Source organism: Lissotriton helveticus, chromosome 1_1 (assembly GCF_964261635.1).
Source record: "Lissotriton helveticus chromosome 1_1, aLisHel1.1, whole genome shotgun sequence".
NCBI lineage: Eukaryota > Metazoa > Chordata > Amphibia > Caudata > Salamandridae > Lissotriton > Lissotriton helveticus.
In genome coordinates, this window is record NC_136057.1 from 1,614,262,725 (window position 1) to 1,614,290,564 (window position 27,840).

At 47.8% G+C, this 27,840-nt stretch overlaps 1 protein-coding gene and 1 long non-coding RNA gene across 12 annotated transcripts in view; one reads left to right on the forward strand and one right to left on the reverse strand.

The window, feature by feature from the left end:
* Positions 1–27,840, reverse strand: part of LOC144829232 (uncharacterized) — an 814,902-nt gene that overhangs the window by 542,142 nt on the left and 244,920 nt on the right. The window lies entirely within an intron of this gene.
* HOXC11 (homeobox C11) lies at positions 4,846–22,886 on the forward strand. 3 transcript variants are annotated; one of them, XR_013600057.1, is made up of 2 exons: positions 4,846–4,943; positions 22,325–22,456. XR_013600057.1 is itself a non-coding variant. In XM_078658865.1 (2 exons), the coding sequence occupies exons 1-2, from the start codon at positions 18,528–18,530 to the stop codon at positions 22,555–22,557; spliced, it is 897 nt and encodes a 298-aa protein (XP_078514991.1). In that variant the 5' UTR covers positions 18,275–18,527; the 3' UTR covers positions 22,558–22,886. The 3 variants fall into 3 exon arrangements, 2 of the variants coding, with proteins under 2 accessions (XP_078514991.1, XP_078514995.1); XM_078658865.1 differs by lacking the exon at positions 4,846–4,943 and adding an exon at positions 18,275–19,191 and having other exon boundaries at positions 22,325–22,886; XM_078658869.1 differs by lacking the exon at positions 4,846–4,943 and adding an exon at positions 18,275–19,195 and having other exon boundaries at positions 22,325–22,551.

Below are 27,840 nucleotides of genomic sequence, written 5' to 3' on the forward strand. Positions count from 1 at the left end.
AAAACAGAGAATAGTTTTCTCAGACAGTTGTTCGGTCTACCAGTGAGCTCCTACCTAGTTCCAGTGCCATTGGATCTAGGGGTGAGTGAGGCCTATTGTAGAACAACTGGGCTGTAGAGTCCTACTTTTTGGCGGCTTATGGGTGACCCCTGAGCTGAAGAATACAAACAAGTCTGAGCTCCAAGAATTACTGTGACTTCCTGGCATACGCAAATTGGCATGGTTTGCATACATCAATGAAGGTTTCCATAAACCCTAGGCGAAGCACTACGCTCGCGTAGTTTGCGAAGTTTGCGCAACTTCGCACTACGCGAGCTGCATGTAGCACAGTGCGAACACGCGTAGTGAAGCGTAGCGTAGTGCAGCGGTCATTTTTTGCTTGTTCGCGGTCCTCAACGTCATGTTCCCGACCGCGAGCAAGCAAATTGACATCCCGGCGAGATTCTCAATGCGGGGAGGTCAGGTTTCTCATTGCGAGTGGTCGTGCATGCTCGCGATGAGAAACTACCTGTTCGCGTTGAGAAAGCTGCCGCTCGAGTAAAAATCTACTCGAGCGGCAGAAAACTACAGCTCGCACTGTGCAAGATGCAGTTTTCAATGATTGCACAGTGCCGGATGCCTGTTCGCACTGTGCAATCATTGAAAATGCATCTTGCACAGTGCGAACATGCTACTACGCAGCTCGCGTAGTGCTATGTGAAGTTCGCGTAGTGCGAAGTGCACTTCGCGTAGCTTCGCGTAGCGCTACTTCGCGAACTACGCCCAGGGTTAGTTTCCATGCCATAGGTAGAGATTCTCTATGGAATAATCCTGAGTCGGCTTGTGTGGCAATTTCCCGCAACCAACTAATTAGCACCTATGGGGGAGGGGGGGAGTTGCTCAACTATATGAAAACTCTGCCAACGGTTCCCTAACAGCGAATTTTTTGTCAGTAAAGGACCTGTACTATCTAGAGACATGTTTAGATGAAATCCATCCGGCCCTAGCCAGGAAATTGTATGTACAATTCAGGCATGGTTCCCTCCCTCTGCGCGCATTTACCAACAAATGGTCTGGCAGCTCTGCACTGGAGTGACCAAGCTGCAGTAGGGGTGAAGAGTCCGAAATTCATGTATTCTTCTTCTGTCCTGGATATCAAAACATTAGACTGAGATGGCTGGTCCAATTGTGCAGGAACCAAATGCCAATTGTCTATGCTGTATCCCGTTTTTTATGTTCTATGTGGTGGGCGCGTAATGGCTTTTTAAGAAACCAGTCATCAATGTTATATTGATTGATTTATTAACTGTTATGTAATCACCCAATCCCATTTTATCTGGGTTTTAGCTATGTTTACACATTGTACATATTTATCTATGTTCTTTTATGGTCCACGGACCGAAATAAAGAAAGATTGGATTGGATTGGATTTGAAATACTTGTTTTTATTTTTCTCAACACAATCCTCAGTGCACCACGTTGGGTAATGGCCACTGTACCAGAAATGTTTCCCCGACTGTCATTCAGAACATGGTGGATTCACAAATCTACAGCCGAATTCGCAAATCAACAGGGGCAGGAGAAAAAGCACCATAGTCCAATAGTTTGCCCTTATCTTTTAACTGAATGTGCATATCCTCTGAAGAACTGCGAATCCACTGAGCATCTGTGGATCAGCAGTCAAAATTGCTCTAAAATAGCTCCCTCATGCCCAGAGGGAAGGTTTTTTAAAGCTTATTTCTTGAAAACTAGTGGCCAGATTTATGCCAAGCCAAGAAATGCACATCCTTGAGTAAAGCTATACTTTTATGCCGAGTTGGGTGTAATTACATTTAGCTGTTTTTTTCAGACTGAGGCTCAAATGGGAAATGCCACTTTGGACCACTCTTTCTTTTTTTTGGCTCCCGATTGACAGACCTGCATGAAACTTGAGATGAAGAGTACAAGGTGGATGAACTGTTTTATTGGAAAGTGTTGTGCATATTTGTCTAATGGTACCATATTTATATGGCAACCAAAAAAATGCCTTTTCAATTAAAAATCTGACCTAACACAAGTATTATTGTTACCTGTGTGACAGAGGGGCAGGCTGGCAGACAGACAGACAGACAGACAGACAGACAGACAGACAGATAGATAGATAGATAGATAGATAGATTTGCAAGAACTTGGCAGACATAGACAATACATATAAAGTGTAAGTGCCAGTGGATGTATGCGTTACTGTAGCGGCAGTATGGACAGGTATAGAGCGAGAGTCCGGGCGGGTGTTTAGAGAGAAAGGTAGCGCTACTGAGCTCAGAATCGTGAGATAGGTGCACACCTGAACATGTAGACCTGGTGCTTCAGCGCTTCCGCCGTTGATGAGGTGGTACTGACTAGACTGGTGTTCACAAAATGGAGCGGTTTTCTGCAAGGTTTGTAGAGGATGTGATTGGACTGATGGGCGAGAGCTGTTAACCAATAATACGGGCGAGAGCAGAGGTCATATTTTTTACACTTTTACATCAGTGCCAACAGTAATGTAGGATTTATTGTGGTTTTAATCGTGAGCAACAAACAAAACACATTACGCAGTATTCACAAGCCAAGTGTGTTGGGCCCGAGAGGAACGAAGAAATCTGATGTGTAACCTTACATTATATGTATATTTTTTAATGTATAATACTGTATTTCGAAATTATTTTAATTGGTTGTGACTGTTTTATTTTGTAACCACTACGGCCTCTGCAATTAAATAATAATTAATAAATGAATAGGGACAGTAGAAGAAAACTAGATCGCACAGATACAAGTTTGCAACGATACATGTATACTATAGACTAGAGTCCACCAGTCCGAAACAGTAGTTGTTTAATTTGCTTAGTCAGCTGAACAGCAGGTTTTTGGCTTTCTGGGGGGAGGTTGGGCCAGAGACAGAGAAAGAGAGTGGGAGAGGGGCGGTAGAGGGAACGAGCTTGTTTTGGAAGGGGGGGGGGGGGGTATTTTATGCTTTTAATGTACTTTATGGGCAGTAATCTTTTCGAATGCAAAGAAGTGTAATTTTGTCTCTTTCGTTCATATACCGTAAAATGTTGCACCGTATGGGATGTACCTCAGAATAACATCATTGTTTGACCACCAGCAGCGTATGAGATGCCTTGCTTCATCTAAAAGAACCAACAAAGGTGACCTAGGTGCCAAGAAGTGATCCTACCAGAGACATGCCCTGTACCTCAGCGGCTAAGAGAAATGTAACTTTAAAGCACTTAGCTATTTTTGTATTACTTAAGATGCTGTGTGGCACTTAGGAAGCTTTTCCTATCTTCATCACACCTCGTTTAAATTTCTCCCAAATGCAGAGGTGCGTCCCCTCTATTAACAGATGGGGCTGTGGATAAATGTTTATGTAAACGCCGACTGCAATCATATCTTCTAGGCGCATTTGTTGTACCAAGCGCCAGGAAACGTACTCGGAGACACGTGAAACGTCTACCTTCTAAGAGTTACAACAGAGAACGTCTTTCTGGAAGGAATTTAGAGGAGTGTATGTAGAATATTTACCAATCCCAGTCACCCAAATAAAGTGTTTTGCTGATCTGGGAAACAGGCGCTGAGACTGATCGTTCAGTGTATGTGATGGAAAGCTGCACATGCTTCCGCGAGCGCCTGCGCGTGTCACGTGTCTAAGCGCGCGACAAACACACGAGTGCGTGAAATATTGGCGTGGTGGCCCCTGGGGTTTGGTGGCCCTGTGCAGTTGCACAGTTTGCACATGCCTAAGGCCGGCCCTGTAGGAGTGCATTCAAATGCATCATGAATGTATGGTATCTTAGTAATTTATATTACGCTAATATAGTGGGTGTGTACATATAGCTCTGTGTGCCAATCTGAGTATTAATGTTTGTGTATTTGTACTGCCTCGTGTTGGCTGTCAAAACGCATATATATATACACACACACACACACATATGTCTGGCTCTTGCGTGTGTGCCAATCTGAGTGTTAATGTGCGTGCATTTGTACTCCCTCGTATTGGCTGTCGAAACGTATATATATATGTGTGTGTGTGTTGTGTGTGTACTTACACACACACATGTCTGTGGCTGATGCGTGCGTGCACAAAGTTCAAGAACTTTCCTATTCATAACTAAGTTCTCGATCACCAACACTCGTGCGGCTACATCTTTACACACATGGAAATGCACAGACATCTCGGCCAGTTCACATATGCGCATTATTAAGTTGGCGGGCAATTCTCTGACCCTTCTAAAGGGCCTGGAACCGCGCGCGGTGCACGTTTTTATTGCCAAACCCCAAAGATTGAGTGCCTCGGAAGTTTATGGTTCTGTTCTCAGTCCCACTTAATCCCTAACTACAAATTCCAGTGCCCCTTTCCTCTCTGGAAGCAGACCGGATATGGCGAGCGAGGCCACCCCTGAAGAGCCCTGGCCGCAGCCCCCGACGGGGAAGACAAGGGAGAGAAAGAGAGCGGCCGGGAGGGGCTCTGGGGGACCCGCCGGGGCTGCCTGGGCGCAGTTAATGGCCTTGGCTGGGCAGGGCTTAGCCTTTCTGCGGGGAGCTGATGTTTACAGCTGTCTGTCTGGGTGGGCGGGGGCCCCTGTGCAAAGTGAAGGTCAAGGTAGGTCCCACCTTCTGTGCCACGCTCCGGCTCCCCTGAAGGTGCCAGGCAGAGGACGGCCCGGGCACCTGAGCGCCCATTCCGCCATATGTTGATGGCACAGGAGCGCGTCAGTGTTTGCATCAGTCCTAAGGAGCCAGGAGGGAGCAGGTCCTATGAGACATTACCACAGCCCATCGGTCACAAGGAGGAGGAGGGGGGGTGGGGAGGGAGTGCAGACTTCAAACGGCCATTCTTTCGACGAGGAGCAAACAGCGCGTCTGACTCGCAGAGAAAATAAAGCGTCATGAGCCACGTCCGCCCGACTCACGAGGACGGCGCCCAGGGTGCCGCTTCCCCGCTGGTAAGAAGCCAGGTGCTGGGAGGGGGAGGGGTGTGAGGTGCGCCCGGCTCGCGCAGGAGCGGTTCCGGGTGCCTCGCTCCCGAGGGCATCCTGATCCTGTCTGAGGCTGCAGACGGCGCCGGGCCAGGGCAGGGACGGCAGAGGCGCGCGCTGCGGGCGCCGGGGCCGCTCGCGCCCCGGGAGGGTGACAGCGCTGCTCTGGCGCGAGGGGGCCGCGCGCCTGCAGGTGGGCCGCTCGCGCCCCGGGAGGGTGACTGCGCAAGAGGGCCGCGCGCGCCTGCAGGTGGGCCGCTGCGCGCGGCCTCCTCTGGGCCCCCTTCCCGGTAGAAGCGGGATGTTGTCACGTTGTTGACGTTCACGGTGGGCTCTTGGACTGGCACGGCCATGCGTGCCCGTGGTGGGGGCTGGGAAAGGGGACACTTGTTCTACCATGGTAGAGAAAACTGTGTGCCCGAGTCGAGGGCTGTTTGTTTTGATTGTGTTTATATTTCCACGTAAATGCGTCATTGCAGCCACGATGTTGACTGAATGCTGGCTATTGCAGGGGCAGTGTTTTCGAATGGTGCATTTGCTCATTTCCGGTGTAGAGACCAGGGATCTGAATTGAAAGGGTTCTTCGTTTGGCCTATGATGTGTTGTTCCTCATTAATGTAACCTGTAGGTTTGTTGTTGATCTCCTCGGCGCTTTCCTGGCCCAGAGCGCAAGCAGCCGCCAAGGCCTGCACCAGGGGCTTGTTACTTGCCTGGAAAACCGCCCCACACTGCAAGGTAGAGAGGGAGCGGGCGTGGGACCTGAAGTGGGATATTTCACTATATTTCAACCCCTCAACATTACTAGGGTGCCGGGCAGCGATAAGCAAGCCGACATTAGCTGGATTAAATGTCTCCATTCGCAGATATCTTCTGAGAGGATGTGAGCAGTGAAGGGTGGTACACTTGAACCTCAGACCCTGAATGGGAGGGGGTCGGTGGGCGGCAAGGCCAAGTCCGCTTCTTCTATTGCTATCACTTGGGACCTTCAGACTTCCCTGAATGTGTGTGTGCGGGAGAGGGGCACATAGAAAGAAACAGACTCAAGAGGGGTGATGTATAGGACAATTATACTTTTATATATATATATATATATATATATATATATATATATATATATATATATATATATATATATATATATATATTATGTTTAAACATGTCTCCTAAAATACGAATGCATTTAAACGTAAATACAAAACGGCTCGCTTCTGTACCAATCACATCAGAAAAGTTCCTTCAACATTCCTCCCAGGCTAATAAACCAGTTTTCGCTTCTTTTCCTGCCACCACTGGCATGTATTGTGTAAGAACGGCCGCTCTGGGTGGAGGACGGCTTGGGCGGCCGGGCCACTCCGTGAGAAGAAGAAAGCGGCGCTGTGCACATATAGGGGCACTCCGCCCCCTCGTGTTAAAGAAGTATTTTGCGTTTAGGTCAAAAAGGACGGCGCAGCTCCTCTGAGTGTCGACCATATGCGGGCAGGGAGGGGTGGTGCCCAGGTCCCCCAGATGCTCGGATTTAGCTGCGATAACCACGGCTTTCAGCCTCCACGGGTTATGTTGTCTCTGAATCCCTTGAAAGGGCGCCTCTTCCATGGCTGCCCTCTGCAGTGCCTTGAAGACCCGGGTCCAAGAAGCAGTCTTGGAAATGTACGGGAGGAGGGAGGGGACAGGTTGAGCAGTCAAGGAGCTGAAAGAAATGCACGCAGGAAGGCAGCGTGTACTCTTTGTCCACATGCATGCACACGCGTATGCACGCACACGGGTACATATTAGCGGCGCACACAAATATTCATGCATAGATGTAGACGGTTACATACAGCGCGCAATCAGTATGTTTCTGCAATGTGAACAGGTTTCCCATATAGGCTTTGTGTGTCTGCATGTATAGACAGTTAAATAAATACTTCGGCGACTAGAAACGCAGGCAGACAGACTAGCACGCCTAGACGTCAATGACAGAAAGGAGGACAAATATATCGATACACAAACACCTCCAGGCACAAGTACACACACACAGTCACGTCTATGCACATGCCGTCACGCAGACATATTTTATATGTTTGCATGCATGTACCTAGTTAGCTATACATGCGGATAAACACGCGTGTGTTTGCGCAGACATAAATAATAGGTTCTAATGAACTTGTAGCGCGCGGCTGCACGGGAAAAGGCCGTCTGTTGCAGATATTTCTTTCTAGCCGGAAGGGCTTGCCCGGGTGTTAAGACAGGGCTCTTAAGGTGTGCTTGCCAAGTCACAAAATATTTACAGGTGGAGCAAATGCAGGAAGGGGTTAAGGGTTAATGACTCAAGCATCCTAGCAGGACTTGCAGAACCTGAGCGAACGGGTAGTTTGTTTTATTACAGTACCATAAATTACAGGAGCCGACGAAGGCAGCGAGATAGGAGGCCGCCGACACACCTGCGATCTATAGGCGCCGGTTCCATCAGCTAGGCCAGAGGTAGGTAGGCATACTCCACTGTACTCCGCGCCGGAGCCAGGCCAGGGCTTCGCGGGCCAGGTATGATCTGAAGAAGGCAAGCAGACAGAAACACGCATGGAACGGTGGACATAGACAGAGACGGACAGACAGACAGTAGAAGAGGGGCAGCGGGTAGAGACAGGAGACCCGGCAAAGGGGCACTTCAGACCGGGTTATGAGGTGGGACGGACGTAGGCAGACACGACTGTACCTTTGTCTATTCGCGATAACCCGCGCATCTCCCTGGCTCCCTCTCTTCCTGCAGGGACATTTTGAGGATTTTGGGGGCCCTGTCCAGAACAGCTTTAAAGTTATGATCCAATTGCAGCTTTCTCAGAACTTCTTTTACGAGGTTACTGACACTAGACAGGCAGACTGGTCTAAATTCTACATGTTTCCATCTAGTATTCAGGGATAGTGACGTGTGATTTCATGAATGTAATATAGCAGCGTCTCACTAATATTATTTCACATAATCTCTACCATCCACTGCCATTTCGCATACGTGAAGTCCTGTTTCGATCGAAAAGGAGCTTTTTTTTATAATGTTGCATGGTGTTGAAAAACATAAACGCAACTTTCTCTACAAAATGTCTGCAACAGACTCCCACACGTTACCTGTTCTGTATTAAAAATAAATGAAAGGAAAATGGTATTTAAAATAATGTATGTCTGCAAACGAATCAAGGTCATCAGGGCAGAACTGTGTGGAGATCAGAGCCACATCTATGGGGGTGGGGGGTGTCTGAAAGGATGAGACCCGGGCCAGAGACCACTTTGCCCATGTCTTAAAACGTCTCTGCTTCATGCACACGTCTCTGCTTCCTGCCACTTCGTTTTGCCATCCATGGCACACGTCTCTGCTTCCTGCCGCTTCACTGTGCCCTCCATGGCACACACCTCTGCTTCCTGCCACTTCGTTTTGCCCTCCATGGCACACGTCTCTGCTTCCTGCCACTTCGTTTTGCCATCCATGGCACACGTCTCTGCTTCCTGCCGCTTCGTTTTGCCCTCCTTGGCACACGCCTCTGCTTCCTGCCGCTTCACTGTGCCCTCCATGGCACACGCCTCTGTTTCCTGCCGCTTCGTTTTGCCATCCATGGCACACGTCTCTGCTTCCTGCCGCTTCGTTTTGCCCTCCTTGGCACACGCCTCTGCTTCCTGCCGCTTCACTGTGCCCTCCATGGCACACGCCTCTGTTTCCTGCCGCTTCGTTTTGCCATCCATGGCACACGCCTCTGCTTCCTGCCGCTTCGTTTTGCCATCCTTGGCACTGGATGATTTTAGCTCATTATCTGCACACCCCAGGCGCCTCTGCAGAGAAAGTGACAGGCAGGTGACATTTCGTATCTCTGTATCTCTCTCGTGAGGTGTGAGCCCCAGTTTCATGTCACTGCACAATAACGCCAGTTTTACCCACACCACAGACCCTGGGGGCTTAGTAGAGGAAGGGGCGCTCTGCAGAGGACCTCGGGGAACTGTCTCCCAGTTGTATGCAGGCGTCTCAGTGGGAGATGTGCAGGGTGGCGAGGGCATCCGTGGCAGAGTCTCTCCAATGAGGTCCCGTACCGGGAGTGCACCGCCAAGCCGCGCCGCAAAACTCCAAGGCTGCTCTTGTAACCGCGGTATATACAACGACCACAGTGGCATATCGGGACAGTGAAATGCTGACGGACAGTAGTGTACACAAACTGCCCATTGAGCTTTCATCCGCGTTAGAAAGCCTCACCATGTAGTCCTGGTTTAAACCCCAGTAGTGTGTCCGAAAAGCGAAAGCGGTGGCATGTTTAGAGCGGGGATTCCCAGCTGACATTTGAAAAAGCCATGCGTATTTTTAAACATCCTATAAAAAAAGTTAATTCGCTCTTGAAAACCCAGCCTCCAATAAAACGCGTCTGTAAAAAGCCACGAACAACTTAGCTGGGGGATGCGGCGGCAGGCGAAAGAAAACATCTCAGGGCATTGTGTCTACTGGAAACACTTTACGAGTGCAGCGTCTGATCATTATTAGCACTATGAGTTATTATTAATGGACACCCGCGCCTATTAACCCGGTAATCTTCATCTACACAAGAGGCCCTGGCTGCTCCCCTCCATTTAATTCCCAATTTCTTTTATTAAAACATATGCCAGCAACGCAACACCATAAAACCAGACTCCATTGCGAAAAAGAAAATACGTTACATCTTATCTCGTTTACACATGAATTGACAAGGGCGCAGATCGCACGGGCTCTCAGAGAAACAGTTTAAAGCTCGCGCAGGTCTGCACAACCGGTGTGCGCAGGGAAGCTGATATTAGGATGAAACGGGCCCTTTCCTGTGTGTTTTTCTTATTTGTTATCAGACGTGTTCCTGGATGCGCGGACAATGGCTGCCCGCCATGATTCATCTAGCCGGTATCTTCATTGAAGCCACATGGGCTTGAGTTTATGCCCCCAGATACCAAGTGACCCCCCCCCCCCCTTGCCCGTGGCTGGTTTGCACCTTACTCTGTACTTCATAATGGCCTGGCCCTCTCCCAGACAGAACCAGCCATTTGGGGGGGAGCCATCATATCTGGCTTCCAGCTTGTGGCTGCAGGGTTGGAAGCCGGACCAGAGACTGCATTAAGTCATCTTGATTTGTACCACATGCTGGTATTTTTTCAAGCCACTGGCTCTAGAGAGTGGGAAGGGATTCCTGTTCTCTTCTGGCTGGAGTGGTTGGGGTGACACAGACACAACGCTGTAAGCTGTCTTTACATGGCAGCCTTACAGGCTGTGGCTTGGATACAAGTGGAAAACAATAGAAGACGCGAATACATTTACAAACCTCAAAACCATGCTGATAGATGTGTCGTAATATATTTGGCACCGTTTTTCTAACGTCAGCATGACTCCAAATAATTAGGTAATTAGCTAAGCAAACTGGGCGTAGGTGAAGTAGAAGCATTCAGTAAAAGTATGAGTGTGTGTGTGTATGTGTATGTATGTGTGTGTGTGTGTCTGTATATATATATGTATATATATATTTTTTATTTACACACAGACAGATATAGTTAGCTTACAAGGAATGTTAGTTAACATAACAGTTCGAAATTGTACCAGCGAGAAAGGTGTATTTTTGTAAGCGTGTTTCTGTGTCTTTGGTGTCTTGAAAGCCTATATTTCGTAAACAAAAAAGAGGTGAATTTCACGTCAGGGGAGTTCTCGAGGGTTTTTGAGCCCCTTAACTTTAGAATATAAAGAGGAAAGAGAGGCTACGCCGTTATACATGTTAGTACTCCAGTGAAACGATGACATTCAAGTTCATTGCTGCATTACCATCAAACTGAGAACAGAAAACATTGTTAACTGCCTTCCAGACTCCTGATGTTCAGAGTTCAATGCTCTATGTGATCTCGCCTTCCTGCAGAAACTCAACCCCTTGCATTCCGGCTTTGGTTCCATTCCCGTTTTGAACATACACACATGAAAACGTGTACAGCATAAAAGCAGGTGCAAATATTGTGTTTATTAGCATTACTGAGGGAGGAAAGGGTTATCATAATCTACTCGAGTCTTTGTCTCTTGTGAGTCCGGTAATGGTAGCAAATAGCATGCTACACTCTGCAGTGATTCTGTCTATCTATCTATCTAAATGTATCTATCTATTTAGTGAATATCTACCACTCTATCTACCGCTCTCTCTATATATATGTATATATAAATATATATATATATATATATATATATACACACACACACACAGAGAATTAGCACAAAGAAAATTAAATAGAAAATCCTTTGATAAAGTGAATGAGAAAAACAACAACTTTGGGCTGTGTATTTGTGCGTGTGTGTGTATCAAACCCACATATATATGTATTCTCTGTATATATATATATATATATATGTATATATATATATATACATATACATATACATACACACACACACACACACAAGTCTACTATCAAACAAACCTTCACTCTTTTATGACAATTGTCAAATTTACCACCTTGTAACCCTCTTTAGAAAACAAAAAATGCGTATTTATTACCACTGTTGTAGTGGTGGGCGTCATTTCCTACTGGAAGCTTCGTGAACAATGCCCACCCAAACACTAGTACTAGAAAGAGCCCTACATTATGCCCAGCTGCATGTGTGCCGTACACAGCAACCACACTTACAGATAAGTGTACCCTGACACTGTACCATTCTCTGCGAACGGGCACCCATATCTATGTTTGATGCAGAAATACAATACTAAGATATTTGTAAAAATGATTCCTTCTGCCGGACGTCTTCCCCAGCACGAGTCGTCAATCCTGCACAGATTCCAAGTCACAAACAATCACGGTGCCTGTGTACTTTCAGTTGACTTTAAAAAGAAGGTATCAACAATAGTTACTAAGCCCCTGCTTACTCCAGCCTGTGAGCGCAGACAGATGGGGTTTAAAGGTTCCCTTATGTGCCTGCCTCCGCCCTTGCCTTCATTTAAGCTGATATCTGAATGTTGTACATATAGGTCCCCTCTATGCTATGAAACTGACAGTTTTTTCGGAAATGTCTACTCAGCGCTTCGACGCCTCGCCAGGGGTAGTAAGCACTATATAAATGCAATTACAATGCAATACAATACTCAGAGTGTCAATGCAAATTACGGAAATAAAAGCCTAATTAGTGTGATGTGGCGCTGCTTTGATGTATTAAACCACCCCCTTCACACTGAGCGAGCGCTAAGAGGCCGGACTGACAGGCGATGTTGTAATATCTGGCAACAGCCGCCAGAACACATCGAAAGGCAATTGTCCCTAAACTAGAGGATTCGAAAATATACATTGAACAAGGATGCTGTGTGTGTGGGAGAGAGAGAGGGCGAGCCTGCGCAAGACTGTACGAGAGCATTTATGTGCAAAGTGACTGCAATTAAGTTATGTGGCCACCACGTTTTCCCATTAATTATGGATTTGCCACATTTATAACTTAATCCCTCATTTGATTCATAATCTGGAGTTTTTATCGGAAAATAGTTTCTAACTCAAACGAAGCAAAAGTTCCTGAAATCCCGCACCACCTGTTGCTGCGCAGCGGGAGGCCCGCCACAAGGTTGGTAGGGGCTCGCCATCTTGCTGTTCATTGCTAAGTTTGGGTGCCAGGCTGGTTCTAATGCCCAGCCATCGTCAACTGGTGTAAAAATGAAAAAATATTGAGGTAAACACAACCACAAAATGTGCCATTTTGAGCCCAATAATTTGACCTTTCTTCGACGTTTCTTGCTGCATTATCTTGTCCCGCCTGCCCGTGTCGTTCCAGTGAGGCCCCTGTTTGTGTGAGAGGGTGGATGTGAGTGTGCATGTGAGAGTGTACACGAGAGACGGCGTATGTGTGTGTATACATGTGTGTGAACAAGAGCGTGTGGAACGAGAGCGTGTGTATACATGTGTGTAAACGAGAGCGTATGTGTATACATGTGTGTAAACGAGAGCGTATGTGTCTATACATGTGTGTGAGCGAGTGTGTGTACCGTGTGAGAGGCAAAATGGGACATAAAAAGTGTTTGCGATTGTATGAGGGTGAGATAGATAGCGCCCCGTGCATGAAGGCGTGAGTTTAAGTATACATATGTGTGAGTGTATGTGCAGGCTAGAGTGCCATGGGAGTGTGTGTGAGAATGCGTGTGTGTGTGACAAAGACTGTGTGTGATCATATAGTGTCTGTAGGGAAATAGCGTAAAATAAAGTGAATGTGTGTAAGATAGATGTGTGAGTGTGTGTGTTATAAGCGCCTGTACGACAAAACGTCAGCACTGTATGATTTCATGTGAGAGATGGTGTGTCTACTCGAGAGTGCGTGCACACCTATGTGCGAACGTGTACATTCGTGTGTGTGAGAGTATATGAGAGTGTGTGTGCGCGCACAGATAGCGCCTTGAGTGTATACATTTCTAGGCAGTCTGTCAGGATACCGAAGAAAAACAAACCACCGTGAGACAACCTCCGTGCAAGCTGGTTTGTGGCAAATATGCCTCCGGCGTAAGACTGCGGAATGCGTAATATTTCCCACTTATAAGACCAACGTCCATGTTTGGTTGTTTCAGTTATTTAAATCACAAATAGAATATTTTTAGGGTTATATTTTAGTTTGCGATTGACCGAGACGCCTTACTGGTGCATCTGCGGAAGAGGGCATACTGGTCAAATGTTATATTTATGTGCGCTCATCAGGCTGATCCGTCGATATTACATACACAGTTGTTACAGTATATTCCTGTAGATATGTTTATGTCATTGAGTGTGTGTGGTGTGTATTCGTTATCGTTTGAAACAACTTATATAATTTCCACGATACACAAAAACTGTCCCCTTCATGGCGATATGTAATGCGGAAGCTCCGAGTAATGGGCAATAGTACACCTTTACAGTGACATATGTTCTTATTTGCCGTTGTGTGTACTTCTTTGTGGTGCGCGGGCGCCTTCGGGTACGTGTAACTTGTCCGTGCTTACACATGAATGCAGAGTGTGTGGGCGCGCTCAGATAGGGAACAGGTTCACTTTCAAATAATCGCACAAAACTAAAAATTCCTGGCAAAGGGCACTTTGAACCCTCGCTTCTGGTCCTGCTTGCATTGACTTTCAAACACGTGCCGTGAACATGTATTGTAGCGCCTGGTGAAATATTCGCTAGCCAGCCGCCGGCCTTTTGGAGAACTCCGCATATTAACCATCTCAAGGGGGCTTGGAAGCCTTGTTAACCTGCACGCTGATGAGGCGAGGGTACCCCTTCTCACATGCCCCCCCCCCCACCCCACCCGTGCAGGGGGGCTGCTCGAGTCTTCACTACTCTCAGCTGTTTGTTGCTTCCGAGCATCCAGGCGGCCCTTACATGGCAACTGTCGTTAAAACTGGGTTTTACAAGCACAGTCTGAGAACTTTCCTGATGTGATAAAGGCACTTGTTTGTGTTTCTCTCTCCCCAGCGCCCTTTGCCCCATCTAATGCACAATACAACTTGCCAACGTGTCTGGTTTTGTTTGGTGAAAACACTGCATGTAAGTTTTGTGGTGTGGTTTGGCTGCGTGGGGCTGTTGTTGTCTTCTACCAGGATTATCAGGCTCGTCTCTTTCTTCCCTTCTATCCAGCCAGAAGGAATGGGCTCTGCAGACAGCTTTCCGGCTTTTATGGCGGTCAAGGAATTCCCTTTAGTGGTCAAATTCAAGGGCTCGCTCCCCCCAGCTGCTGCCTCTGTCTTTCGGAGCAGGAAGGCAGAGGACGGTCTCTTTGGTGAGAGGCAGCAACGAGAGACAGCAGGAACATGCTTAGTCGAAACTAGACATTTCCGAGAGTAAATCGCAGCAGGCAGAGAGAGGCTGAAGCTCGTAAACATGTACACAAACACACTGCAGACATGCCCATGCCTTTATGTACACCGAAGACAATGCTTGCGCCTCTGCACGTTACCTTTTGGATATTAAAGGGGGGAATGCATGCGCATGCGCCATCCTGACAGGAGTACGGCATGGGTAGTAGGTGTGCGTAAAGGGACGGCAGGCAGACACCCACAGGCGCAGACAGACACCCAGCAGGCGCAGACAGCACACACCGGCCAGTGTATTTCTGCAAACAATGCCGCAGTAAAGTTGCGGCCTGGACAGCAGTGTGGCCGTAGCGCCCAGAGACCGCCTCCGCCGGCGCAGGAGTGCCCGGCGAGCCGCTGGCACCGAGGTGGAGTCCGTGTGGCCGTCTGTGGCGTGTGGTGCGCTCGCCTCAGTGCGCAGCTTCCTGTGGCAGGGACTGAAGTGGAGAAAGAAATAATGACATCCATAAACAGCTTAAGGTTATTAGTTTGTAGGTGGTATTAATACTGGCCCATAAAATGGCAAGTAAAGGGACTAGTGAGGCGCTTTAATTAAAGCGCTGTCATCCTTGCTGCAAACGATGCTCTGCTCTGCTCGTAAAAGTCACAAATTGAAAAGTCCAGGAAACGTGGACACACACACACACAGGCACACAAACACAGAACACAGACTCATACACAGGCACACAAACACATACACACAGACACAGCCACACAAACGCAGACACACACACACACACAGACACACACAGGCACACAAACACACACACACACACACACAGGAGCGCACACACACACACGTCAGAAAAGTAGACAGAAGACAAGACGAGAGAAGTAGGCAAAGAATGAGGCTGGAGGAGAAGGGGGGGCTTTGCACTTACACACTGTTCGTCTTTTGTGTGCACTTATCTTATCAATAGTGTGTCAATAATGATGGGCTGCTCTTTTATACAAAGAATACTATTGAGAAGGGGAGGCTGTGGGTGAAGGAGACGAGGACAGCGCTGCCCACGCTGTGTGTGAGGCTGGAATGGACCGCAGGGTGTGAAGCCGTCACGTTTGCCCGCAGGATGTGTGGTAAATTCGTTGGATTCCAACCATAATGTTAGCTATCCCTTGCACTGCATCACTGCCTTGCTCGCGAATTCCAACTTCGTGTGTCGATGTGCCTCAGTCCATCACTATATGTATATGTATATATATAAATATATATATATATATATATATATATATATATATATATATATATATATATATATATATACACACACATATACACACACACACACACATATATATATATATATATATATATATATATCAACCCCCGTCTCCTTATACTAATTTCGGACCAGGCGCAGTCACCAATATTCCCTTTGCAAAGATTTCTTTCATACTGATTTGCGGCGCCAAGAGACTCAAGTGCAAACCCAAGGCCTGGTTCGCAATCTTTTTCTCCTAAATGTACCTTGTTCCTGGAAACCCAGCGGTAACTCGCCCTAATTCTGGAATAAGATGTAACTGCCTAGAGAGTAGTTTTGTTTTTTTAATCCGGCCCGCTTACACACTTCCCTCCCAGCCTGCACACCTGCGTTGCGGCAGAATGTTTTTGTTTTTTAAAATTGTGAGTTTTTTTCTTTCCGAAGTTTAGTCCTTGCGCCTCCGCCCAGTAACATTTGGTGTTTTGATCTATAGTATTACGAACGAATAAGACCGCATTTTAATTCGAGGTCTTTGCGGGTTGTTGGTTTTGTTTGAAAGCCGTTTCAACATTTCTATATTTGTTTTGAAAGTAGTGTCAGGGTGCAGGTTTTCTTCCTCAATTAATATCTGTGATTTAGATGATGTGTCTAGCGCATTACTGTTTGCTCGGGTGAGTTGTATTTAAAAATATGGGCCATTTGATCTATTTCACTAAATAAAGCAACATATTTCGTAATGGTTTATGTAGCCTTTCTTTTAATAGGGGATTAGCAGCTTTATTGTTCTTTCCCACAATGACGTGCATTAATAAAATAATGAAAACAGACACTTTGTTGGTAAAACCTAGAAAAGGGGGCTAGATTGATATATACATCAAAAACGTGTTCCCTTCACGTCAAAACTATATGATAAAGTTGCATGTTGTTTGCAAGTGGTGCTCCTCACGTTCTCGTTTGCGGATCGTTTGCAGACCCGCTTCTGCACAGGTACGTTGCAGACTTTAGACGGACACTATGGAAAGGGAGCACAGACAGACATTTACCTAGTTTGCGAAGGACCGAGAGAGGCGACGAACAAGTGTTAGCTTCGTAAACACGCGACAGAACAAACAGCTCAGGGCTTCTACTGTGTAAAGCTAGAACATTACACAGGATTGTACCTCCGGAACCCAATGACACCACCTTTCGCTCTAGTACGATTTGGGGCAAATTGTCCGTCCGTCTACCTGTGATCTAAACTGTTGGCTGTTCATCGAGCTAGATGGAGAGATTTCCAAAGAGTAATCTATCTATCTATCTATCTATCTATCTATCTATCTATCTATCTATCTATCTATCTATCTATCTATCTATCTGTCTGTCTGTCTGTCTGTCTGTCTGTCTGTCTGTTTGTCTGCCTATCTATCTATCTATCTATCCTTCTATCTATCTATGTCTGTCTGTCCAACCATCCATCCACCTGTTTACTGATCGATGCACCCATCTCCCTATTGATGAATGCGCCCCCCCCCCCCTCCCGTGCGTGGTGGGTGCTTTAAAGTCCATATATTGTCCACCAGCACACACTAGACGTGGTTAGAAAACGAGGAAGTCCAGACAAATTGCTTTAATAACACTCTTTGAGCTGGGGCTGAGGCTGAGGCGGGCAGGGCTTGGAGTGGCCATTGATTGTTCATAAACTTTTCCATTAAATATTCAATACTCCACTCTTCGGCTGTAACATTAAACGGGTGGCTTCGCATGTTTATGAGACACCGGCTTCGTCTGCCTCCCCGCTGCCTGGTCTTCGTCAGAAATCCGATATTCTGAGGGCTTCGGGGAGCTCGAGATGAGGAAGGCTGCAGGAAGTTTGAAAGTTTGGTAAACTTTATGGCCCCCCGCTGCCCCAATAGCCCGATGCTCCATAAAAGAGGAATATTCCTCAGAGGCCAGCGCCTCTCTGATGTGTTCTCCTCGGACGAGGGGCATCTAAAGGGATGCACCTTTGGTGGAGGGTGGCACAGCTGCCACACACCTTCGCGCGTGCCAGGGGAGCTCCCTAAAGTCCACCGAGCTCGGATACAAAGTGCCCCCAGCCAAGGAGCCCGCGCTCCACTGGAAGAGGCAGGTATCGAAGAAATCTAGAAAGCAGATTTAAAAATCACAAACTTCTTGTGGTGCCAAGCGCTCCTCCCTCCCTCCCCCACCCACCCCCTCCACCTCCCACCCTGCGCGCCGCTCGCTCGCTCGCCCCACACAAGGGGAGTGCCTGCACGGGCAAGGAAGGAAGGGGGACCGAACCCCCCGAATACAAATCTGCAATTGATTTTCATAATGTTTCTGCGGTGTTCGCAAACCAATCGCTTTTGAACCCGCTCCCGGAGCTTACCTACGAGCACCCTCCTACGCCGCTAAGTGCTGCCACTGATATATGGCGATATCTACTTGGGCGTCACGTGCTCCCGGGGAGCGACTAAGACGGATAGCGCGTCATCCAGCCTTCCCAAATGTTTCCCCCTCTGCAGAGCGCCTCCAAAAACATCTATCTGTAGCGGCAGAAGGGGAGAAAGATGTTTAACTCAGTGAACCTGGGCAACTTCTGCTCGCAGCCGCGCAAGGAGCGCAGCGGCGAGTACGGGGAGCGCACCAACCTCTACCTGCCCAGCTGCACCTACTATGTGCCCGAGTTCTCGTCCGTGCCCTCCTTCCTGCCCCAGGCCCCCTCCCGGCAGATCTCCTACCCCTACTCCGGCAACCTCTCGCAGCCGGTGCGCGAGGTGCCCTACGGCTTGGACCCTGGCAGCAAGTGGCACCCCCGCGGCAACTACGCCTCCTGCTACCCGGCGGCGGCCGAGGAGCTGCTGGCCCGCGAGTGCAGCCTCCCGCCCTCCTCCGGCATGAGCGAGGGGGTGTACAGCCACCACCACCACCGCCACCACCACCACCACCACCCGGGCGCCACCCACCACCCGCCCGCCGCCGGCGCCTTCTACAAGAACAGCGTGCTGCCGCAGGGCTTCGACCGCTTCTTTGACAACGCCTACTGCGGGGGGCCGGACCCCCCGGCGGCGGCCGCGGGGGCTGGGGACGAGGACTGCGCCCCCAAGGCCGCCGACAAGCCGCCCCTGGCAGCCGAGCCGGAGCCGGAAGACGACGAGGACCCCAGCCGCCCCGGCTCCTCCGCCTCGCCCTCCTCTGCCCACAACAAGGAAGGCAGCAAAGGCAGCGGCACCAGTAGGTAACAGCTATAAAGAGCGGGGGGAGAGGGGGCGGCAGGGGTTAAGAGCCCGGCCCGATGCTTTGTCGGTCACATTTTATGTGGAGTTTTATAAGCATTCAAAGCAAGTTTATTGTGAGCGAGAAGGAGCTTTCTTCCAGCCAGAGCCAATGTTTACGATGCAGGAGAGAAAAAAATCCGTGCGAGACAGAAAGGGGGACCGGATGGAAATGTTGCATCCCAGGGCAGCATCCCCTCTCATCCCCGTTTTAAGGGCCTGTGAAATTGTTTGAAAAGCACCAGAGCCTCGTGGCAAAAATTAGCTTTGATCGTGAACTTCCAGGCTGCATTTTTTTCATGTGGGGTGCGTTTGATGGGATTCAGGGGAGCTCGAGTCAGAGCACTTCGGCCCCAAACCCCTCCCCTGCACCACTGTCCTAAAATCTCAGCTCTGCCTCTGCGGAGCGGGCTGCTCTTGAACTCACGTGTAGGTTTCCGTCTTCATGTTCCTCTGTTCGAGTACAGAGGGGCGGCTGGGCATCTGTGCTGCTTTACTCCATTGCAGTGACGGAGTGGGTATTATTATTATGACTATTATTGTAATTATCACTGCTGTTTGCCGCCAGCCTTTAATATCGCCACCTCTCCACGCCTGTGGTCCATCACACCCCCTGAATGGGTGTGCTGCTGTCATTCTAGCGCACAGAGGCAGCGTGCCACGTGCAGCCCGGGGGTTCAGTGAGCCTGGCACGCAGAGGGCGCACCTTGGAGGGCTTCTAGCCGCTGTAGACGGGTGGCGCGGCTTCTAGCCGCTGTAGACCGGTGGCGTTGGCCCAGGCCCGCCTGGAAGGCGCCGCGCTTGGGACCTCCGGTCTCTGCTCGGCCTCGGGGGCAGTGGGATGGCCTTGAACCTGGCCACACCGCGGGCTCCATGGCACGGGCGCCGGGCGGCCTCCGGAGGGATCATGTTAACTTTAGGGGCCTGTTACACACAGCAGCCTTCCAGCAACATTCTGCGCTTTTTGCGCATGCCATTCTTTAATCCCGTTTAATTCCAAGTCCTAGAAGGGGCACAACATTAAAACTCCTTCCGCTTGGACTCTTGGCCTTTTTCGAGGCGCTTAAGTCTCCTGTAGCCCACTCAGCTGATTCTAGGAGCCTACCCCTCCAGGACCTGTCTGATTCCGCCGCCACGTTTTGGACGTGTGTGTGCGTGCAAGACTTCTGCCTGACGTATCCGGGGTCGTGTAAAATCGCGTGCCTGTGCCGGCAGAAGAGTAGGTGTGACGTGACTGCGATGCGAAAGGGTTAAAGGATTCCCACTTGGGAATAGGGTTACAGCGTTTGTCCATATGAAGGCAGAATACATTAGTGAAAGTGAAAGGGTTAATCGACTAATGCAAATGTCTCGAAGCACACCTCTCCCATATGCACTTCGCCGAACCCTCACTATGCAGGGCAGAAGTACACCAGCACATACATGAGCGCTCAGCAAGCTCATCTGCCTGTCCGTTTTTCTAAAATCATCTGACTGGGAATGTATGTGTGCACCTATATATCTATAGATGTGTGTGAGATCGTGTGTGTGCGCGCTCATGTACCTATGCAGACGCGCGCACACACACGTGTTTACAATTCTTGATATACAAGTAAACAAGTATAATTTCTACATTGGCGACCATGTGTATGTACTTCGATGCATTGCTACATTACAGATAGGGAGGCAGGCAGGCTTATGTAGGTAGGTAAATAGAAGCATAGCTAGAAGGGTAGATAGATAGAAACGAGTTATGTATGTATGTATATGGCATTTATGGAGCGCAACTGTCACTCCCATAGGCATAATGGCGATAAGAGAATTTATTTAAAAAAAAGTATTTATATAAAAAATAGTATTTATATAAAAAAATAGTATTCATATTTAAAAAAGTATTTATATAAAAAACAAAAGTACAGAATTTCATAAACCTATTTTTGACAATCATAACATTAAAAATAAAACGCAAGCATGAATGAATGAAATAGAGATGACAGAAACACAGAGCACTGTGCATATGGATTTTTTTCTGATTTTTCCATGTTGATGCACTCACAAATGACGCCTTACAGACAGAGTGCACCGTGTCCAGACACACCATTATAGTTCCATGTACACGAGGTATGCTCGTGTGTGTCTGAGTGCACAGCAGGCATAGTGAGTAGTACATCCCATGGGACGTTTCTTCTAATGCTATCAAATGTCGATGTGTTTATAAATGTATGCCCGCCCTAATAACGCGATGATCACAAAATAGCCATCGTATGATAAGCGTGACATGTAGAAGCAGTACAGCCACATGCATTGCGACCCCGCTATTCACGCACACATTGTGTTAAATGCTGAAACATATGTGTACGTGTTCCTGCCCTGTTCGGTGGTGTAAGTGTATTCGTTTATTGTCCTTTGATGCAGAATTCATCAAAACACAACGAGATGCGTGAGCCTTGACATTTGAACGCACACATGAAGGGACGGGGCTACGTCGAGGCGCGCATGTGTACACACCCACACACATGCATAGTTTCAGCTAGTTTTGCTCACACGTCTATTGCTCGATTCTTCGAATAATTGATACTTATCCCCTTTTTCAGACAGACTTTTATATCCTATAACAGATCCTATAACAGAGACGGACAGGCATAGTATGGTATTCAAAACAATACACTTTAATCTCCGGAGCAAACAAGCAATCCGCACGAGAAGAGAAAGGCACAGACAGTGTGTGTAGTTGTTTCAACAGTTGTGTGTCTATAGGTGTGTATGTGGGTGGGTCGGAGGATATACATATGCGTACAAGGGGATGGGGCGCAGTTGTCGGACCCTAAAGCAAACACAAATAATACACAGCAGCAGTCCTTGCTCAAGGCGCGCCACAACACCCTTATGCTCACCCATGCTACTGCCGACGACGCATTCTACCTGTGCGTGTGTATCGAGGTCGCTATGCAGGCATGGTGTCACATATATGAATGACATGCGCGTGCACCGCAGGACACAGATGGCAGAGTACTATTGAAGTGTATGCATTATGTGTAGCCATACTTTCTCTGCGAATGTAAAGTACACACCGCTGTGTTTTCCGTGCTGACAACTCTTGTGTTTCTTTGCAGGTGCCCCACGGACGAGAAAGAAGAGATGTCCTTACTCCAAGTTCCAGATCAGGGAGCTGGAGCGGGAGTTTTTCTTCAATGTGTACATTAACAAGGAAAAAAGGCTCCAGCTGTCTCGGATGCTGAACCTCACTGACCGGCAAGTTAAAATTTGGTTTCAGAACAGGAGAATGAAAGAGAAAAAACTTAGCAGAGACCGCCTGCAGTATTTCTCTGGTAACCCTTTGTTGTGAACATTGCTGGGATGGGACTGAATCCCGAAGCCGGGATGAACTGAAGGAAGAAAGGAAGGACCACTGAGGCAACCAGGCCACCTCCCGGGCTCGTCGTATCCAGGACTGCGCTTCATGTGTGCACAGGGCCGAGGACTTAAGGGGACATTTTATCTATACGTGGCGAACTTTGATACACGAACTTTATATTTAACTAGAAGACTGTGAAACAGGACCATTCATTACGTCACTCCGTTTTTTGTTCTTTATTATTACAGTGCGGTGTTATTATGAAAGATGTGGTATCTGCATCCTCAAAGAATCATTGAAATAAAAAAAAGCCAAAATGCTCCTTTTTTTTCTCTATTGAAGTAAATGAACTATTATGCACAAGCACACGCACACACATACATACAATAAAAAAACTCAAAATATGAGTGTAGTTAAACGTTTTCAGTTGTGAATATGTGGTTTATGTAAACTCAAAACAGATATAAGAAGGAACGCTCACCAATATGGGCACGCTATCACAAGAAAGCAGGCATACACATAGACACAAAGATATATATTTACGCCCATGTTCGGCCTGAATTTTTGGCAACAAAGAGAGAGTGTGAAGAAAAAAAATAATAGAAAAAAAATATATATATATATATAGATGGTTAGATACACCTCCCAAACAAATAACGCCTGTGCTCTGGCGCCTGACCTGTACGCGATGCACTGAAAAACGTAATATCCGTCTGTGCGTTAGCTTGTGTGAGTTTATGCCGCAGGTGTGCGCGCCAGTGCAGATTCTCGGTTTCTGCAGTTTGTAGGAGATATTGCATGTTATCAGGTGGGCCCAGATTATAATGTATTTACCCTTGTTGATGTGTAGGAAACCTCGGCGGGCAGTATTCGTTCAGGCAGTCACTCTCGCTGAGCGCAAAGAGGCAGTAGATTCGCAAACCCCAACTACAGACCTAAACTATTTCCCAGAACTCGTTTCAATTTCAACGTATGTGTTATTCTTTCCCTGCACGAAGCATTTTCGCTGCATAAACGCCATTTACACTCGTTTCAGAGGCCTGTCTTTGCCACACAACCCCCTCAATGCTCCACGCCTAGCTCCTTGATTTTTCAATGAGGGAATATTTTATTATAGCCATTAACAGGCCAGAAGGGCAAGGAATAAAAACTCTGCCGATACCAACAGGCGGGGAGAGGACGACCGAAGAAGTCGAAAAAAGGAAAAAATACACCCCAACGAGAATAAAGTGCGCTCAGTCAAGGGGCATGTTCACGTCATCGTTAATGGGGTTCATGACATCACACTAAGTGAACGTAAATAACATTGAAATCTTATAAAGAGATATTCGGTGACCAGAACGTGTATTTTGTGTAAACATTTTACAACACTGTTTCTATTTCTGGTGTTATAACAAAAATGTTCGGCTTATATGTATTTGTTGTATTGTTGCTGAAAACAGTTGTGGTAAAAAAAACTCTAATAATATCCCTCTGATTGGCCGTTGAATGATTCTACCCGCTCCGACATATTGAAAGTATTTTTTCCATCTCTATACCCCTTTGTTCTAATTGCAAAGAATACAAATGGGTGGGCTATCTGGCTCCCCGAACTAAACGCATGCTGTCACTAAAATAAATAAATATTAGACCACATTGAAATGTGCTCACACACACAATGTTTTATTAAACGTCCAGCACTCAATAAAAACTACGACAGGGCCTGTGCCTTTTTTCCTTACCGCGAGGATGCACCCCGCCATCGGCTATGGGGTGAACGACATAAACAGAACAGAATCATAATTTCTAGCGTTTTACTAAGTTTTTCTTCTGTTTGAAGAAAACACGCACAAAGGGGTCTCATAACACGCACACTTGTTTTAATCAAATACAACGTCTCAATCTAATAAAAAACACCAAATCCCGGAAGCGCCTAGAAAACGTCATCGTTCTCGGGTTTCCTTGATCTACTACCCCGCACAAGCTTTGTTTATGCAACGTCTTGTGACCAACTTCGATACTTAGTTAAGGGATGGGTATTTTTAGATACTAAACTATGTATTCCTTTTCTGTGTGATTCCCTCCCCGCAATCACAGAATATTTGCTAGCCGTTTAAAGAACATATTTCTTTGCAGCTCTTCCCGAGTGTGTGTGTGTTTTTTTTCTCCCTTGGCTTGTGTCAAGTTCCAACTGAACCACACTCAGCCTTGCCCCCAAGCTTTTGTGCTGCACACCTTGTATTTTCTTTCTTCCATGTGCCTAAGCTGGGCTCGGCTGGACTGTGGCGTGTAGGTGCTTGCCAGGTGGCCAAGGGCTAAAGTTAATGTCCAGAACAGCAGTGGTCGGCTGGACAATGGCAGCCAAGTCTAGACAGTGCAGTAAAACTGCAGCACTAAACAGCTTAATTTTTCTTAATGACACCGTCTGGCAGCGAGGGAGAACTTCCGCTGTAAATAGTAAACAAATAGACAGGGTGGGGGGGAGGGGTCTGCTCCGAGGCAGAGCCGGCGGAGGGCTAGTTCAAAGTTTCCTGGAGCTAAAATGGAATGCCGGCCGTAAAACTCCAAGTTTATGGAGCATGGGGGAGTTAAGAGCAGATTTAAGCAGTGGCGTCAGGTAGGGTAAAAAGCCCTCCAATGTTCTTTCTTTGAAAAGGAGGGCGGGGGGCGAAAAGGGGGACCCTGTGTGGGCCACCTTGGGAGGAGGCCGTGCCCGATGCGAGAGAGGGCGTGTGGGTTAGCACATACCTTACACTGCAGCGCCACCGGGGAGGGGGCAAGAGGGGACTTCGCAGGGTATTAAGATACGTTTTGGAACATGGCCGGTGGGGCCTCAAGGGGGAACCCTATACACTGGAAAAATGTGAATGTATGATGTCTTTGAACTTCAGTGAAGTCAAGGTCGCCGCCTTTAACCCCACTGTAATGAAGGGGAAATAAGAAACTGCGCCCCGCTTTTCTATGATCGACATATATATGGGGTATCACAAAAAGAAATGCCTTGACGAAGCTTTCGGCCAATAAGAGCGTTAAACATTCAAGTCGAATGAGAAACGTGCAGGCATTTAACATTCGTTAGACAAACACCCCAGGCTCGCTGCTTTGTATGTGAAAAAGATTGCCAGCTCTCCCCGACTGAAAAGTAGTCATAAAGGTGTCCAGCAGAAACTTTCGGTTTGTTTTTTTAAACCTCCCCTGCTTGTCGCACGGACCACACCAGACAAAGAAACTTTACTCTTGGTGAGAACGGAAGAGGAAAAGTCTGGCTGCGGCCCGGGGTGGGGGGCAGGGAGTTCGTTAATGACACACACGCTAATTGCTCGCCATGTGACGTCAAAGTTCACCAGTCGCTTCCCCGAGGGCTGGCTCCCGTCCCCCAGCACTTCTGCACAACATTTGGGAGAAGGCCGTGGACTTTCTGCCGTGGGACGAGCTGCGAGCGGCGGTCTGCGCGGAAGTGTGGACCTGGCCTCCAGGTGGGTGACCCGGGCCCCGCACGCACCCACGCACACCAGGCGCAGGCGCACGGCCCCTGTTTGAAGAAAGTCAGACTAGTAAACAGTTTGAGGCAGGGCGGCTCCTGAGCAGAGGGCCTAGCTAGGCTTGCGTTGTTGGACGTGACTGCTCGGCCAGACAAGCCCAGCACAGGAGCCTCGTCCTCGAGTTGCGGGAAACATAAACTTGACTATGGGTTAAAAACCGCAGGCTGCGCTAGGCGGTGGCCGAGGGGCCTGTTTTAGATGGAAAGTGTGTGTGTGTGTGTGTGTGTGTGTGTAAACCAGGCAGGGAGGTGGAGCGGGAGCGCTTTTTGGGCAAGGAGAGTTTGGTAAAGAGGGTGGTGGAGAGCGTGGGCCAGAGGATGGCGGATTCAGAAGGAAGAAACACAGGCGCAGAGGTGGGCTTTGAGGCGCTGGACGCCGCAACAACACACGGTGAAGGCTCTGCTCTCTGCACAGCAGATCGAAACATGATGCTACTCGCAGTGTGTGTGTGCGGGTGCAAACGTCCCCAATATACTGTTGCATGTTTGTACCCAAGTCCGCGCATGGCTGGCTTGTTCATGGCGGCGTTTGCCAGGCCCAGCAGTTCCAGGCTGACCGTTTCCTCGCTGGCAAACTCTACACGGATTCTACGCTTTCTTCTGGCCCACCCTTCAATGCTAACTCCTGGAGTGCCGGGCCATGTTATATCTACTATGCGGAGGGAGTGTGTGAGACCGCTCAGAGCGGGCTGGTGAGATCAAACGCTTTGCCACATGTGGGACTGCAGCCTCCCGCCCACTGCATGGCTGCTTGCAGGCCTGGTCCGGTGTGTGTGTGTGTGTGTGTGAAGCCACACGTCTCCTTCTCACACTGCACCTCACGCACGTCCTGTCTGGACTTGCGTGAGGTGCAGTGTGAGAAGGAGACGTGTGGCTTTACTAACACACCGGGACACTTGTGTTTAATGCACTTGAAGCTTGAACTTCTCGAGAAGCCGGATCTGCTTGTGTGGTAGAAGCAGTGTCATTGTGTGTCCGGAGTTTGTAATCCCACACTCGGGGAGGAACAGCAGTTTGTACAATACTCGTCGTTCCTACTCCTTGAACGGCCGTGAGCTTCCACACAGGCGTTACTTGTGCACAACAAACCACCCCTGTGCACGCCTTTAATTCGCAGATATACATAATGTGAGCACAAGAGAAAGGCGGCACAGAAGAATAGCGTTTTTCGATGTTCTTATTGTCATAAAAAAGGTAGCCTTGCATGTGTTGATAGCAAATATATGTACGCAGCCGTGCCTCTTAAAAAGTGTTTTCAATCTTTCAATCGAAACAATACACCTACAAAACATACAATAGATACAGAGTTACAACCCTTCTACGGTATTCTTTTCACATTCAATATATTTGTGAACAGGGTTTCTAAGAATTTCTCGTACATGAATGTTACAATATTAGCAAATGTTGGATGAGATTATTTAACACAAGTTTGCTTACGAATATATGAATGTACACATAGATAGATCTAAGAACTATATGGAGAACGTTTCCATACAGTTGTAAAGCCACATAGGTTTATGCAGTGATACACAAGACAAGCTGAATGATACACAGATCGATAGATGCCAACAGGACTAAAACCTTGAAACTACCATGTTTTATTTCTTTTTTAGAAAATACGGAGAACAAATAAATCCAATTTCGAGTAAGACCGTCTTCAAATGCATTGGCAATACCAAAATCATACGCTAAATAACGTATAATAGTATTATACATTATTAAAAAAGATTTATTTTTCGGCTAAACAGATATTT